The sequence below is a fragment of the Anomaloglossus baeobatrachus genome, chromosome 11 (assembly GCF_048569485.1).
Source record: "Anomaloglossus baeobatrachus isolate aAnoBae1 chromosome 11, aAnoBae1.hap1, whole genome shotgun sequence".
In the NCBI taxonomy this organism is placed as follows: domain Eukaryota; kingdom Metazoa; phylum Chordata; class Amphibia; order Anura; family Aromobatidae; genus Anomaloglossus; species Anomaloglossus baeobatrachus.
In genome coordinates this window covers 68,827,949-68,846,209 of record NC_134363.1, presented here as the reverse complement: position 1 = coordinate 68,846,209, position 18,261 = coordinate 68,827,949, and the positions used below count along the sequence as shown (strand labels likewise).

The 18,261-nt window shown below is 45.0% G+C and overlaps 1 protein-coding gene across 2 annotated transcripts in view; it reads right to left on the bottom strand.

Moving 5' to 3' along the window:
- The window catches only part of ODAD1 (outer dynein arm docking complex subunit 1), a 288,275-nt gene that overhangs the window by 84,570 nt on the left and 185,444 nt on the right, over positions 1–18,261 (bottom strand). For both annotated transcript variants that reach the window (XM_075327544.1, XM_075327543.1), the window contains exons 10-11: positions 11,001–11,083; positions 5,975–6,143 (exon numbers count right to left, since the gene is read on the bottom strand). In XM_075327544.1, the coding sequence (XP_075183659.1) occupies positions 5,975–6,143; positions 11,001–11,083 (252 nt within the window). The remainder of the gene's footprint in view (positions 1–5,974; positions 6,144–11,000; positions 11,084–18,261) is intronic.

The window sequence follows — 18,261 nt, the reverse complement described above, 5'->3', positions numbered from 1 at the left end:
CAATAAGTCCTAGATTAATCATGTCAGGCGTCTATGAGACACCTTCCATGATTAATCTGTAAATTACAGTAAATAAACACACACACCCGAAAAAATCCTTTATTAGAAATAAAAACACAAACATATACCCTTGTTCACCACTTTAATCAGCCCCAAAAAGCCCTCCATGTCCGGCGTAATCCAGGATGGTCCAGCGTCGCATCCAGCGCTGCTGCATGGAGGTGACCGGAGCTGCAGCAGACACAGCCGCTCCGGTCACCTCCACGCAGGTAATGAAGACAGCCGCGCGATCAGCTGCTGTCACTGAGGTTACCCGCTGTCACTGGATCCAGCGGTGGCCGCGGGTAACCTCAGTGACAGCTCAGCTGATCGCGCTACTCACCTCAGTTGCTGCGTGGAGGTGATAGGAGCGGCGGTGAGTAGCGCGATCAGCTGAGCTGTCACTGAGGTTACCCGCGGCCACCGCTGGATCCAGTGACAGTGGGTAACCTCACTGACAGCTCAGCTGATCGCACGGCTGTCTTCATTACCTGCGTGGAAGTGACCGGAGCGGCTGTGTCTGCTGCAGCTCCGGTCACCTCCATGCAGCAGCGCTGGATGCGACGCTGGACCATCCTGGATTACGCCGGACAAGGAGGGCTTTTTTGGGGCTGATTAAAGTGGTGAACCAGGGTATATGTTTGTGTTTTTATTTCTAATAAAGGATTTTTTCGGGTGTGTGTTTATTTACTGTAATTTACAGATTAATCATGGAGGGTGTCTCATAGACGCCTGACATGATTAATCTAGGACTTATTGGCAGTTATGGGCTGCCAATAACTTCTTATTACCCCGATTTGCCAACGCACCAGGGCAAATCGGGAAGAGCCGGGTATAGTCCCAGAACTGTCGCATATAATGTATGCGGCAATTCTGGGCGGCTGTTGGCTGATATTGTTAGGCTGGGGGGCTCCCCATAACGTGGAGCTCCCCATCCTGAGAATACCAGCCTTCAGCCGTATGGCTTTATCTGGCTGGTTTTAAAATTGGGGGGAACCGCACGCCGTTTTTTTTAATTATTTAATTATTTATTTCACTACACAGTATAGACACGCCCACCGGCTGCTGTGATTGGGTGCAGTGTGACACCTGTCACTCAGCGTGGGGGCGTGTCTCACTGCAACCAATCATAGGCGCCGGTGGGCGGGTAAAGCAGGGAATACGAGATTGTTTAATGGGCGGCCGGCTTTTTCAAAACAGTAAAAGCCGCCGGAGCAGTGTGAACGCCGTGCAGCGCCGGGGATCGGGGATCGGTGAGTATATGAGAGAGGGGGATAGACTGACATGGACAGAGAGTGAGGGACAGAGATAGTGACCGACTGACAGAGATTAGTGACTGACAGACATTGTGAGGCGCTTCAGAACGCAGCTTTTCAGCTGCGCTCTGAAGCGGACCTTTTTTAAGCTGCGGTGCAGAGCGCACACCTGCGCATATAGCATCAGACACCAAAATCGTATGAGGGATGTCACACGTTACAATTCACTAGGTTCATGCAACAAAACGCTCAATTCTAGAGAATGATACGATGTGTTTGCGATCAACGGTTTTGCGTTCAATCCTGATCGCACGTAGATGTCACACGCAGATACCTCACAAACGATGCCGGATGTGCGTCACTTACAACTTGACCCCAACGACGGATTGTGAGATATATTGAAGCGTGTAAAGTGGGCTTTAGGGTCTGCTGACATCTGCACGTCATTGACTGAACCAGCAGATCCACCTATTAACCATATCTGGGTAGTGTCAATTTAGATTACTCTGAAAGTCTTATCTTTATGTTTTACTGATCCTTTATGATCTCAATATTCTTTATACATGATACTAGATTAGTAATCAAGATAAGTATGACTGCAATTCCAGCACAACGATGAACAGAATGCAGATTTCAAATATGAGTTTTATCATTCAAAGTGAGAACCGCTAAAGGTCAAAGTGCTCTTGCATGCCACTGATTTTTTTCCCTTAATTGTTGCTACTTTATGAATGCAAATTACACCTTTTATATTAAAATAAATAAATGAAATTGAATTAAAAAAGGTTCTCTTTTGGAACTGCAGGAGGATTTGCACAGATGAAATCTTGGATTACTGACAAATCATTTTCATTCATAATTTAAAAGGAAAAACAAGAGAAAACTTTTAAATACATACTAAATGGGTTAAAATAATAATAATTAAAAAAAATTACCTATTCGCCCCGGGTCCTGTGCTCATCAGGGGCCCACCCGGAGCTACGCTACTGTTAACAATATCGGCGTGGCCAGCGCGCCAATATAGTTAGACTCTGCGGTAGTGTTGGAAGACACGATCTCTCTGCACTGCTGCTGAAGACAGCGCACGCACAGGACATTAGCGTCCCAGCGTGATGATGTCATCGCAAAGCGCTGGTACTCTGATGTCTTGTGCTCGCGATGACCTGCCTTCACTGGACCCTTCAAAACCTGCTGGATTAGGTGAGTATTTAATTTTTTTAATGCAGAACAGGGGACATAGATAACAGAATGGGGCCCAGGCTTGGGGACATATATACCAAGATGGGGCTCAGGCTGGGGGACATATATACCAGGATGGGGCCCAGGCTGCGAGACATATTTACCAGGATGAGGCCCTATACTCAGGATTAGTCTGTGTCACCGTAGTTATCATGGTTAACTGGTTAGGGTCCCACTTAGATGTTTCCCCCCCCTGAGCTGAACCTCTAGCTACGTCTCTGCTCACTGCCATGGTAGGATCAGCGTTGACCACAAAAGTAACTGCCTTGGAGTGCAAGGGATTGAATATTTAAGGAATGATAACATTCTTAGAGACCTTTAATATTTTCTGCCGTAGAACAGTTTTTGAGAAATCTTTCAAAACATTCCTGTAAAGTTGTATTCCCACCTTGAACTTTTATGGTATATAAATAGGGTATGTTATAAAGGTGGATCCCTAAAAAGAAAGAGTCCACTCATCCGGCACTAGGAATCAAAAGGTGGCTGTGCATTCATGCCTCTTTCTACATAGTAAAAATGCACCAAAAAATGTGGCAAAAATGCGCTTTGGTGCGTTTTTGTGCCAGAAGGTGCAGATTTGGTGCAGAATATTGTGGCGCCCTTGAGGCTTCAGTTGCCACAGGGTACTGATCCTCACCAGAGGTGCAGTATTCATCCCAGGTAAGGAAGAGGTCATTGCCGGTAAACCACCACAATTCACCAACACACACAGTTAGTTGCCCTTCCACCGGGACTGCGTTAGGGTAGGGTCACTTGGACGGTCACCACAAGGTATGGGACCTCCCACCCACTAGTTCAGCAACCTGGCAGGTGGAGCTACACAAAGGGGAGTAAGGCGACACACACACACACTCACAGACAGTTAGTCAGTGATGGGGAACAAGTGAGACGTGGGGCGAACACAGTCGCTGAAGGGAGAGCTGCGCCATAGCTCCCTCAGGACCGAGCGCACAGAACAGGGTGCGGAGCCCTAGGCTGGTGGGCACTGCACGTCCTGCCAGCAGAATCTGCAGGGCAATGGATTTCAAGTCTTCTGGCCCACACAAAGTGCCCAGGGCACAGCAGCATATACAGCCAGGTATCGTGATAAAAGAGCGGCACTAGTAACAGACTCGCGCTGCCTGCCATACGGGACAGGAACGGAGCCAATCCAAGGATTCGGGTCCCAGAGTAGCTTCAATCCACAGGGACTTACACAACACAGCGCAAGTAGGAAGGACTCATAGAAAGAAACACCGGTTCTGACCTTCGAACTCTCCGGGATTGGCTAGAGCCCATGACAGCGGAGTCCGGCATTCTAGAGGTGGTGACATCTCAGTGAGTAAAGAACTTTGAGTGCAACCCCTGTGTCGCTCCCTTTCTTCATCGCTTCCAATCCTACGCTCCGCTGAAAGATTCCTACTACTCCCAACTTCCCTGAGGGCCTGAGCTCTGTCCGTGGAGAGCTGTACCAACTTAGCTGCGCTATCATCTTCCCCCAGAGGAAACCTCTTGCAGCGGCAGCTCCCATTTTAGCCACACACCACAGGTGGTATCACGAATAACTACAATCCCCATCATCATCCCCCATTTCTTAACACCTCCGGGGTCACGGAACCGGGCCTAGCTGCTGTGACATCCCAAACCTCCCTACACCAGTCTGATGATGAGTAACCGCCCAGATCCCGTGGGTGCGTCAATATCTCTGCACCAAATACTCAGAGCACACACATAGTCTAACAGGAGTGAGAAGAAAAAGTGGCAGACTGCAACTCCACTGTATTAGAAGAAAAACAAAGAAAGATAACTATTTCCTGTTAGTGATCTACAGGATAGGTCAGAGAAAGTGTGACGCTTTGGGCCAGTCAGGTCGTCCCAGTTAGTCCCATGCACACACCCCTCTCCTTAGTAAAGTGACAGCAGCCAAACTACAAACCTTTGTCACCACCCTCCGGGTTTGATGTTCACACCAGGGGGGGCGGAGCCAGGTGGTTGGCTCCGCCCACCGAGGAGTTCACAGGCCCGGAGGCGGGAAAACAGTCTAGATTAGTCTTGACAGTGGAGTGAAGTTGAGTCAAGTTCAATGGCAGACCTGTGCTGAGGCCTGCCAAAGTCTACACCAGGTGTCTGGGTTGGAGCCCAGTCACCTCGGGCAAAGAGGCAGATGGTGGTGGCCGCCTGCAGGAGCTGAGATTACAGCCGGTGGAACCGTAGGGATCGGGGACGGGCGGTGGCCCGCCGGTACCGAACCGGGGAACCGATTGGAAACCGGAGCACCAGGAGGGGTACTCAGACCCAGTACGAGGCCCAGAAACAACTAGGCTAAGTCAAAACTGATTGAGGACTGGACTTTAGGACCTTTCCCACACAAGACCCGACTGAAGACAACAGCCCAACCGTTAGGGTAAAGCCACCGCCAAGGCATAGAGACCCAAGGGGCCAGCGTCTGCAGGAAAATAGGGCTCTCCCGACACATAGCAAGCTGGGGAGCGGACTACCATTGCTTAGGCATAAGAGTCACAACTTTTACAACAGAGAGGTGCAGGAGAAAGGCGGAAACCACCAACCTGTTAAGGGGAAACTGCAGCCGGCTGCAGGCACCGTTCACCACCTTGTTTGGTTTACCAGAGACTCCAGCATGTTTATTATAGTGAGTACACCAGTGCCTACGGGCCGCGCACCGCGCAGCACCGCACCGACACCCCAGCACGCATCCATCCCCTCGCCTCAGCACCTCCCTCGGGCCCCCGGGACCATCATCCCCCTACCCATGGAGGAGGTCAACAAAAGCTGCGCAACACCATCCCCGGGAGCCTAGTCAACGGCAGTAGTGGTGTCCATCCATTCACCACAACCCGTGGGTGGCGTCACAAACTTAAAACTTCCACAAACCACCGCGGCTCCGGCCGTGGACCTCCCCACCGAAGTCCCTACGTGTAGCGCCAACCACCTTTCAGAGCGACGTGACCCCCGGGTCCGTGGAGAGCTCAAGCCACCCACCGACGAGCACGGATCCGAGCAACTCGGCAGCCGGCCGAGCCCCGGGGCTGTACAAAAGGGTTAAACAACACCACGCTGACGCAAAAGGTAGAATCCTGTCCAACTCTTGCTTGAAAAAGTGATTTTATTCGTCAACGCGTTTTGGAGAGTAGTCTCCTTCTTCAGGGTAAAAATAACATTACACTTACCTCATGTGCAGGGCATTGCAGGACCTTAGATATCCATAAACATATTATTGTAAAGTCAGAGAAAGACTAAAAGGTAATGGGGCTAGATTACATGTTATGGGACTTGGCAGGTTCCCTTTAAGTGGATAAAAGAAATGGAGAATGCTATTTCCCTTCTTATTGGCTGTATAGTGACTGTTTTCGTGTGCCTTGGTGCCTATTAATATGTTGTTTGATTACAGCATCTACAATATAACCTTGGATTGTAAGGCTCAGCACAAACACAAGATGTACCTGACTTCAGCTGATCTAAAATTTTCATAACTCCTTTCAGTTGCAGTTGGTAGCCATCTGCCTGTTTCACAGCCCCCTCTTGTTTGCCTTCAATGTTCTTAAGAATTGACCGATGCTCTTGCTCAAGTCGTACTCCCTGGGCTTTGAATTCTTCAATTTCTCTTTTGATCTGTAAAATAGACACTCTTCACATCCCTGCACATCTAATCCGAGAGGTCTGCTCAAAGCTGCATCCTGGGGAAGGTGGATGGCTTCGCAGACACTGTCATGTTTTAGTGATATCTGTGTTATGACACCATGTCTTTTATCTCAATTTTTGTCTTACTGCAGATCTACGGATTCCTACATCAAATGCATGAATAGTAAGAAAACAGAGCAGCTCAGATAAAGTTTTCAGGATGGAGAATATCATTAAATTAAGCTAGAAGAGTAAATTTAAAAACATAACAAATAGACATAAAAGAATCAGCCCAACTGGATGAATCTGTATCATATATTTACCTATATTTACAAATATAAAATACTGGGGTGTAACTGTCAGAACACTTGTAACATGGTTATTTAAAGACGACCAACCACCAGGATTTTCCTATATAAACTAAAGCCAGTGCTATACTGGCGCTATCATGCTGATTCTATACATACTTTTAGTTGTGAGATCGGATGTATACTTTTTGAAATACAGGCAAGTAAAGTTTGTGAAATACACTGTTATTTAATTGATAGCAGCTACTGAATATGTAATAGGTGGGTCTGGTTTGGCTAGTTATTCCTGCCCCGTCTGCCTGCCTGTCCTTCCTCCCCTCTCCTTGGCACTCACCCCTCCCGGAAGAAGCGGTAGTATACCGCGAAACGGCTGTCGGAGGTCCCCTCTGGTCTGGCTCCCCTGCACCACCTTTATGATTAGGTAAGCATTCCACTTTGAACCCACAATCCACCTCTGAATATAAACTGTAGTTGCGATCCTGTGAACTTTCAGTTTACACTACACATAGCTCATGGGTTCACGAGCCCCAGTGGCTCATCTGAGTGGATTACCTGGAATGTTTTGCCTTATGTATACAAATACTTGTTACTCCATGTGGGCCTTTTTTGGCAAGGTCTTATCACTCTGATTATTGCACGGCTGGGGTCCACGGGACCCAGGTGGAGGTCCTCCTCTGACCTGGCTTTCGTGCACCACCGCTGTGAGCAGGCAAGCACCTCATTTAAACCCACCTTTTTCATACAGGCCATTTTAATGATTGCTGACTCTCATTATAACTATACCATATATAGCCCCTTTTTTACTATATAAGGGTTTGATAGACATAGATCACTGTCTGTGCCTAGCCTGGTATACAAATTCATTGTGATTTTACTTGGCCTTTCTAAAATCTTGTCCCACTACATTAAGTTTGTACAAGTAATTATAATTGTGGTCCATGGGACCCATGGATTTAATTCCCGAATTCTGTGCTTGATACGTCTTTTATCCTCTTCTTGTTATTGACATTGAAATAAATGTCTATATTTGCACCATAAAAAACTCCTTGTGCTCTTATCATAAACTAAAGCCAGTGCTATACTGGCACGATCATGCTGATTCTATATATACCTTTAGTTGCGAGATCGGATGTATACTTTTTGAAATACAGGCAAGTAAAGTTTGTGAAATACACCGTTATTTGATTGATAGCAGCTACAGAATATCTAATAGGTGGGTCTGGTTTGGCTAGTTATTCCTGCCCCGTCTGCCTGCCTGTCCTTCCTCCCCCTGTCCTTCCTCCCTCCCCCTGTAATAACAGAGACAGGGGGAGGTAGGACAGGCAGCAGACACATATGGGAATAACTAGCAAAACCCGACCCACCTATTAGATATTCTGTAGCTGTTACCAATCAAATTACAGTGCATTTCACAAAATTTACTTGCTTTTTTTTTCAGAAAGCATACACCCGATCTCACAACTAAAGGTATGTTTAGAATCAGCATGATAGTGTCAGTATAGCACTGGCTTTAGTTTATATAGGAAAATCCTGGTGGTTGGTCCTCTTTAAACCTGAGCTTGCTAGAATTGAATATACTTGTAATTTGTAAGCTTCAGTACTTAAAGGGAACCAACCACTAGGATTTTCATAAATAACATAAAGCCAGTGCTATACTGGCACTATCAGACTGATTCTATACATACCTTTAGTGGTCTGCTAGAATGTATAGGTTTTGAAATCCAAGAAAGTAAAGTTTATAAAATCACCAGCTTTTTGAGTGACAGCAGCTGAGGATCAGATAATAGCTGGGGGGTATTCATACTTATCCCCTCCCCCTATTAGAAATAGCATAAAGTATTGTACAATCGATTTAATTTTTCACTAGCAGGACCTGTGTGATGTCATACCCATGGGACCAGAAAGGGCGGGGCCTCAGCCAACAAAGCTGATACCAGGAAGCAACATTTTTCTGTTGACTGAGGCCCCGCCCCTTCTAGTCACATGGGTATGACGTCATACAGGTCCTGCTAGTGAAAAACTAAATCAATTGTATAATACTTTTGCTAATTCTAACAGGGGGAGGGGATCACTCTGAATACCCCCCAGATATTATCTGATCCTGAGCTGCTGTCACTCAAGAAGCTGCTGATTTTATAAACTTTATTATCTTGTATTTCAAAACCTAAAAATCCGAGCTGACCACTACAGGTATGCATAGAATCCGCCTGATAGTGCCAGTATAGCACTAGCTTTAGGTTATATAGGAAAATCCTGGTGATTGGTGCGCTGTAATACTTTATTTTCTCATAAAATAATAATTATGGAGCATAAATACAGGTCCTCAATGTGTTTTCCTAGAAAAGCCCTTTAAGACAGTATGTCATTAAGCTGGATGGCAAGTTTATTTTAAACCAAGAAGTATTATTGATTGGACAAGATGTGTACTCTCTTAACTGCAGCAGCCAATAAAGTGCTGGAGCTATTTAAATAAAGTTTATTATACAACTCCAATTCCAAAAAAGTTGGGACGCTGGGAAAAATGTTAAGAATACAAGAATGTAATGATATGGAAATCTCATACAGCCATATTTTATTCACAACAGAACAAAGTACAGGTCTAAGGGGCACTTTGCACACTACAAAATCGCAGGTGCGATGTCGGTGGGGTCAAATTGAAAGTGACGCACGTGCGGCGTCGCAGGCGAAATCGTAGTGTGTAAAGCATTTTTGATACGATTAACGAGCGCAAAAGCGTCATAATCGTATCATCAGAGCAGCCTCGGTCATTTCCATGAATTGGGAATGACCGATGTTACGATGTTGTTCCCCGTTCCTGCGGCAGCACACATCACTGTGTGTGAAGCCGCAGGAGCGAGGAACATCTCCTACCTGCGTCCTGCGGCTCACGCCGGCTATGCGGAAGGAAGGAGGTGAGCGGGATGTTTACGTCCCGCTCATCTCCGCCCCTCGGCTCCTATTGGCCGCCTGCCGTGTGACGCCGCTGTGACGCCGCACGACCCGCCCACTTAATAAGAAGGCGGGTCACCGGCCAGAGCGACGTCACACGGCAGGTGAGTGCATGTGAAGCTGGCGTAGCGATAATGTTCGCTACGCCAGCTATCACCATGATATAGCAGCTGCGACGGGGGCGGGGACTATCGCGCTCGGCATCGCAAGCATCGGCTTGCGATGTCGTAGTATGCAAAGTACGACTAAAGGTGAAAGTTAAGACAGTTTTAGTTTCTTTGGAAAAAAATTAATTTCAAAATTAATGGCAGTGACTAGGCTCAAAAAAGTTGGGACAGAGTCATGTCTACCATTGTGTCTTTTTTTCTATTCTTTTTACAACAATCTGTAAATGTCTGGGAAGTGAAGACTCGGAGACCAATTGCTGGGGTTTTGGGAAGTAATGTTTCCCCATTTTTCTTTGATGTAGAATTCTGGGATTCCTCAGTGTTTTTTGCCAGATTTTTGGTTTTGTCGGTCTCCAGCAATTTGTGACCTGCCAGCAGCTTCAGTGTTTCATGTAGCGCGCCAGAAGTCACATATAAATGCATGTCTATGAGAGCCTCTTTCTGGATCTCATAGAGTTGTATTAAGCATTTGTCACATAGCTTCTGACTTCCGGCCAGTCAGAAGTTACAGTCACCTGACTGCAGGACCATAGCGATGCGGAAACAGCATGAAAATGCCGGTGAGTGAGTATAATACCATTGGCAGGGGACTACTCCAGTGCTGAAAAAAGGTGGAGTGGTGCTTTAACAGAATGTAAAAGGAATCTTTTTAATGATCTGTAAAATTAGCATTATATTTAATTTTGGAACAATACTAATGTGGATCCAAAGAAAAGTTATGGTTATAGTAAGTTTTATTAAGTACATAACTCCCCTTCTAAAAAACAAAATTACATTTTAAAGAGTAAACAAACTTTTTAACTTATTGATCAGCCTTTGCAAAGTTATGAGCTTATTTTGCTTCCTTCTCTCTCAAACACCATGCTGTAAGTTCTGTTTTAACTGTCTTGTTGATGCTCTTTCACATGCTGCTTTAAGCTACAGCTGTAGCAAGAAGAATCCATATTAAAATACTATTCATATTTACTCTCTCAAAGGCAGAAAGTGTTCGAATATAGATTTTTTTCTAGAGCTGCAGTTCAAAGCAGCTTGTAAAAGAGTATGAGCTCGACCATACACCATGCTGAAAGTTCTGTTTTAACTGTCTTGTTCATGCTCTTTTACATGCTGCTTTGACCTACAGCTCTAGCAAGAAGAATCTATAATGAAACACTATTTACGAATATCTTCACACAGGGTGAAAGTGTAAGAAAAGTGTTTGAGTGCACATTTTATTCTAGAGCAGCAGTTCAAAGCAGTTTGTAAAAGAGTATGTGCTCGACCATTAAAACAGCACTTTTAGCATGTCGTTTGCAAGAGACGTAAACAAAATAAGATTATGTAGTATATTGCAAAGATTCACAACATTGCAAAGGCTGATCAATAATGATCTAGTAGATTTATTCTATCAGTACATAAGCTGTTAATAAGTTACATGCTCTCACCTCAGTTATCTGTTCTGTCAGTCTCTCAATTTCATTATTCTGCTCATTAACATAATTAAATAAGGCAAAATTGCGATCCTCCACTGCAAGAAAACAAGAAGATAACATTGTATTATGTATTTCCCCTTATACCACATTTAGCAATGTCCTTACACATTTCATACATTTCCAATGGTTCTGCAAATTGCTGTTAAACTAAGAGAAGCATCACATTATATGACAGGATGAATTTTTTCCCCCCCGCTTGAATTTGTGCCTTAACCCCTTCAAGCCTGTATTCACGATTATTCCCATATTAAGCAAGTGGAAAATGTCAGTGAAACAAATCTCAGCTAGAACACTGTTTTTCTGCCTTGATCACATTTGCAGGTCAGCAGCAATATGTGTTTGACTCCTTTGTATTCATTTGTCAGGAAATTAAATGACAGTCATTGTGTGTGACACTGCAGTAATGTCTAAAAGAGAAAACCTGGCGCTAATTGACAGCTGGCCTTAAAAAGATATTGACGCTGCTGTTTTTCTCTATGTGCACAGAAGACATGATAAGGCTTGGGGGCTTTTCTGCAAACGGTAACTCAAGATGACAATATTTCTTCAGTCTAAGCACATGGATATTTTTAAACACATTATGGGTAAATTGAATGATTAGTCCAAGTCGCAGATGAGACGACCCAATATCTCAAGGTTGATTTCATTGATATGAAGTTATACACATTTTAGTTTCCAACCTCTTATATGCATTTGCCATATCAATCTTAAAGTTTTTAAAAAACAAATACAGTATGAGTAAAAGTGCCTTACAAGCCTGGAGGTGATTGACAGGTCTCTCTCCATATACAAATATAGAAAGACCTATCAATCAAGCCAACCTGGGCAGGGAGAAGCAATGGGTGATGTCACGGATGTGTCACCATTGGCTGACAATCCAGTGGCAGCGAGTGTTAGAAAATCCCAGAGCTGTTTCTGCAGCTGCAGATTCTCAGACCCTGGGAAAATGTCACTTTTCCTCTCAGTTTTCAGCCTCTGACTTCCTTTACAAACCTCACCCTGGAGAGATTTGGGTGAGGTTTATAATTTGTTTCTTGCTGAGCTCTGGAGAGGTAATCTTCTGTTGCTCCAGACTTTTGTGGTTGCTGCAGCTCAAATAGGTGTTGTGTTTTACTATCTACCAGGGCTCTGGTGATTGCTGTTGTGTTTCCCCTGTATTACTCCCTTGTGTCCTCCTTTAGTGATAGAGGTGTTGATGAAGAGCTAATACTTTACAACCTTACTTAGGGCCCAGATCATGGTTTGCATAAGGTGAGGCATTTATGCTCGGCGACAGGTGTGGAATCTGTATAGGGCTGGTGAGTGCAGTGAGGGTGAGCTGCAGGTTGGTGTCAGGGGTCACCACTTCCCCCTTTCCCTAGCAATAGAACATTCCTTTCCCCTTTCCTTTGTCTTGTCCTTTTTGGCCGATATAGCTTGTATCCCTTGCCGTGACAGGTGATCAGGAGACCACCCATTATAACTAGTGATGGTCGTATGTGCTCAGCATTGCTCTTTACTTGATCGAGCATCAGGTGCTCGTATACTCGCATAGCTTGGCCGAGTATTGCGGGTGCTCAGATGTTTTGTCCGTGGAAAAAGACCACAACATTGCACAGGCTTGCTTCATTGGATGATGTGTGCAGGTACCCCGGGGAGAAGAAACAACAAAGAAAGGATCAGCTCACCGGGTACTAATCTTGATGTGGGTGCGATGCAAGGAAAATCTATGCCTTGCCACCAGGAATCATGATGAAAAAAATGAAGGTCCTACCAGCATCCGCATAAAGCGTATATTGAAAAGCAAAGCTTTATTCCACTTCCATAAAAAAAAAAAAAACATTAAAACAGCGGTGTAGATGGAGGTCTACATGTTTTGAGCAGAAAACCACTCTTAATCATGACCAAGAGCAGTTTTCCACTCGAAAATATACTCTTTATGTGGATGCTGGTAAGTCTTTCTTTTTTTTCACCAGGGAGAGCCATACGCAGTCTCTGCATTTCTCTCCTAGGGGATAAAACACCATTCTCAGGCATAGTGTGAACCAAAAATACCCCAATAAACCTACCCTCCCACCGGATATGCTGTATGTGGGTGGATACCTGAACAGATCAGTCAATGACTTTCCATAATGCTCGTTACTTGCATCAAATTCGTCAAAGCATCTGACCAGCTCGAATTGAGAAACGAGTATTCAAACATTTTAGTGCTCGCCCATCATTAATTATGATTGCTATACAGTTGAAACCAGAAGTTTACATACACAATTTAAAAAGACACGTCTGCATGTTTTTATCACTATCTGACATGAAATCAGAATAAACCTTTCCCGTTTTAGATCAATTAGGAACTAAAATTATTTATATTTGCCAAATGCTGGAATAATGAGAGAGAGAGAGAATGTTTTAAGGCATTTTTATTATGTTCTGCAAAGTCAAAAGTTTCCCTCCATTTCATTAGTATTTGGTGCCATTGCCCTTAAACTGTATGACTTGGGTCAAACGCTTTGGATATCCTTCCACAAGCTTCTCACAATAGTTAGTAGGAATTTTAGCCCATTCCTCCTGACAGAACTCTTGTAGCTGAGCCATGTTTTTAGATCGTCTTGCTCGCATTGGCCTTTTCAGCTTTGCCCATACATTTTCAATATGATTGAGATCAGGGTTTTGTGATGGCCACTCCAAAACATTGACTTTGTTATCTTTAAGCCACTTTGTAACCAGTTTGGCAGTATGCGTCAGGTCATTGCCCATTTGGAAGACCCATTTACGCCCAAGCTTTAAGTTCCTGGCTTATGTCTTGAGATGTTGCTTCAGTATTGCCACATAATCTTCTTCTCTCAAGATGCCAACTGTCTCATATTGTCTAGAGGCATAGTACTCTTAAGGGTGCTTTACACGCTGCGACAACGCTAACGATATATCGTCGGGGTCACGTTGTTAGTAACGCACATCCGGCGCTGTTAGCAACATCGCAGCATGTGACACCAAGGAGCGACGATCAATGGTCGCAAAAACGTCAAAAATCGTTGATCGTTGACACGTCGCTCCTTTTCATAATATCGTTGTTGGTGCATGCTGCTGGTTTTTCATCGTTCCTGCGGCGTCACACATCGCTATGTGTGACACCGCAGGAACGACGAACATCTCCTTATCTGTGTCCACCGGCAATGAGGAAGGAAGAAGATGGGCGGCATGTTCCGGCCGCTCATCTCCGCCCTGCCTCTGCTATTGGGCGGCCACTTAGTGACGCCGCAGTGACGTCGCTATGACGCAGAACGCACCTCCCCCTTGAGGGAGGGATTGTTCGGCGGTCACAGCGACATTGCTGAAAAGATGCGCGTGTGACGCTGACGTAACGATAATGTTCGCTACGGCAGCAGTCACCAAATGTCGCACGAGCGACGGGGGTGGGTGCTATCGCTAGCGATGTTGCAGTGTGTAAAGCACCCTTTAGTGTATGTAAACTTTTCACTTTGCAGAAAGTAATAAAAATGCCCTAAAATATTCTCTCACTCTCATTATTCTGGTATTTGGCAAATATAAATAATTTTGGTTCCTAATTGACCTAAAACGGTAAAAGGTTTATTCTGATTTCATATCAGATAGTGAGAAAAGCATGCAGATGTGTCTTTATAGAGAGCGGAGGAAAAAACCTGCAGATGTGTCTTCATAGTGAGTGTATGTAACCTTCTGGTTTCAACTGTATTCAAAGATTACTCCGGCATTGAAGCATGAAGAGCAAAACTTGATGCTTACAGTATGTGACGTTTTATTGATCTCCGACAAGTGTCTACAGACATCAATATCCAATGTCAGCAAGCAAAAAATAAGGTTGTTTGCAGCACCTCAGTTGGAATCCTTCATAAGGAAAATGGGCGGAAGTCAAAAATCCAAGGGATCCTCTTGGTACTCAGCACATAATACAATGAAAGACAGCGTCTCAGGGGTAGTCTTCAGAAGAATATTTATTCCATCCATCCAACGTTTCACTCTACAATTGTGCTTTATCAAGCATGAAGCCCAATTGTAGGGTGAAACGTTGCTGTCTGGATGGAATAAAGATTCTTCTGAAGATTACCCCTGGGACGCTGTCTTTCATTATATCAATATCCAATGTGTCAACACCAATGGTCTTTGTAAATGTTATCCGAAAAGATAAGATGTACATCCATTGTGTGAACTGTACACAAAAATCACATATAATAAACATTATTACTAGAGATGAGCGAACCAGCCGCGGTTCGGCTCGAGTTCGGTTCGTCAAACAGAGGTCTCGTTCGAGTTCAGTTCGGCGAACGTTCGACGAACCGAACTTGAACCGCATAGGAAACAATGGCAGGCAATCACAAACACATAAAAACACCTAGAAAACACCCTCAAAGGTGTCCAAAAGGTGACAAACAACTCACAACACAACACAAACACATGGGAAAGTGACAAGGACATATACTCATGCGAAAACAAAAGAGCTGGACAAGGAAAAAGAGGAGGAGACACAGATATAGGCATGGCACGCCCTTCTAAAATCATGTAAAACACCACAAGGTGACTCCAAGCGGAGTTCTCCCTTTTTTCCAAAAATTGGGCCACACACACACCCACCCCATCAGTGGCAGCACTTGTGCCCCAGTTGTACACTTCACAGCTAGATTTGCATCAAGCACATTCAAAAATACGCCATACTTAACCGTTCCCAGGATGACCCCGGGGTAGGTAGCAAAGTCTTTCCTGATCCCAGCTCTGTTCATCTTGGATCATTTTTAAAAACACAGCAAGCAAGGGTTACTCCAAGCGGAGTCTCCCTTTTTTTCCAAAAATTGGGCCACACAGACACCCACCCCTTCAGTGGCAGCACTTGTGCCCTAGTTGCAAACAGAATGTTTTGATTTGCATCAAGCACATTCCAAATCCACAAGCATTTACTCTCCCCAGGATGACACAGGGGTAGTAAATTCCTTGTGGATCCATGACTTGTTCATTTTGATGAACGTTAGTCTGTCCACATTGTCACTGGACAGACGCGTGCGCTTATCTGTCAGCACACACCCAGCAGCACTGAAGACACGTTCAGAGACAACGCTGGCAGCTGGACACGACAAAATCTCCAAGGCGTAAGTTGAGAGCTCTGGACTAGAGTTGAGCGCGGTTCGCGGTTCTCCAGTTTGCGGTTCGAGTGATTTTGGGGGCTGTTCTAGATCGAACTAGAACTCGAGCTTTTTGCTAAAATTCGATAGTTCTAGATACGTTCGAGAATGGTTCTAGCAGCAAAAAGCAGGGCTTTTTACAGCTACAGTGTGCAGGAGCCATCGCTGGCAGCCTGCCAGAAGCTGGTAACCAAGATAAACATCGGGTATCCAAGCAAAGCGCTTTGGTTAGTAACCCGATGTTTATCCTAGTTACGTGCAGGAAGCCCACACTTCCCCGCTTAGCTTGCTCCACCCCCTCCTGCCCGCGGCATGTACACACACACACACACACACACACACACTCTGCACACATGGCCCCGCTCGGCTTACCTGAGGTGATGAAGTCCCGCCATTCCAACCTCAGCGCTGTCACTGTCCTCCATGGCCGCCGCTTGTCACATCACCTTCTCTCGCTTCCGACCCGAGACTGACTAGCGGTGACGTCACGGGCCTCTCGCGATACTTGGCTGTGAAGGCGGCGGTCATTGAACTCAGTGACAGGTGCTGTCAGTGTGCTGGAGATCAGCGCAGGTAATGTACCTCGCTGACAGCAGCACTTGTCATGCCCTGCACTGACCTGGGCTGACCCATTGATGTTAGCTCAGGTCACTGCATTGCTCTCCCAGCCAATGGGGAACATTCTGCTCTTCATTGACTGGGACAGTGTGGATCGTCATGGCAACCCCTTGGATTACACCAGACCTGGATTTGTTTTTCTTTCTAATAAATTGGTTAAAGAGGGAATGTTTTGGGGAGTGTTTTTTCAAATAAAAATGTGTTTGTCGTCTATTTTTTTTTATTACTGACTGGGTTGGTGATGTCGGGTATCTGATAGACGCCTGACCTCACCAACCCCAGGGCTTGATGCCAGGTGACATTACACATCTGGTATTAACCCCATATATTACCCCGTTTGCCACCGCACCAGGGCGCGGGATAAGCTGGGGCAAAGCACCAGGATTGGCGCATCTAATGGATGCGCCACTTCTGGGGCGGCTGCGGGCTGCTATTTTTAGGCTGGGGAGAGTCCAATAACCATGGACCTCCCTAGTCTGAGAATATCAGACCCCAGCTGTCTGCTTTACCTTGGCTGGTGATCCAATTTTGGGGGGACCCCTACGTGTTTTTTTTTTTAATTATTTATTTAATTTAAAATAACAGCGTGGGGTGCCCTCAGTTTTGGATTACCAGCCAAGGTGAGGTTGCCAGCTGTGGTCTGCAGGCTACAGCCGTCTGCTTTACCCTAGCTCGCTACAAAACTAGGGGGAACCCTACGTCATTTTTTTTTTTTCATTTTTTTGGCTAAATACAAAGCTAAGCACCCCTTAGTGCCACATGAAAGGCACCAAAGGGTGCTCCACTTTTTCTCCACTTTTTCTCCACTTTTTCTCCACTTTTTCTCCACTTTTTCTCTGTTCTTTTTCTATGGTCGGTCTACCCTTTAGCTCTGCCATGCATAGTGTAGCTCTACACCTACTGCACATGTTACTTTATGATTGACATCTCATTCGTACCAGAGCTGTCTAAGCCTACTCTGACCCCATATTTGTCATTACTATATTGTCCTTGTACTGTATTATGACATTTGTATCATGTGTTTCATTTCTTGCTGTGTTGCAATTTTTTTGCTGCATCCCAATTGTACCTCTACATTGTTCGAGTTTATGTTATTGTTCTCTCACTCTTATGTGATACTGATTATTGTCATTTTTCATGATTACATGCAGATAAGTCCAATCTGACGAAGGCTCAGGCCGAAACGTCATTTGTAACTTGTTTTGGACAAAAACATATATGCTTATGAAAATTTTTTTTTCTTAATACGGACCAATAAAGAGTGATTTTGCATTACTATCCGTTGTGACTTACTGACTTAGTCTGGGAGATTTAGAGTGCCGAGGTTACTCACTAATTTTATCTATTATTACCTCTGAGCACCTATATACCAGTGAGCAGAGCTTCCTCTACAGTAGTTCTCCTGATTAGGCATGCCCTTACCTCATGAGCAGGGCATTGCAGCTTTGGTAGCAACCATTACGACATGG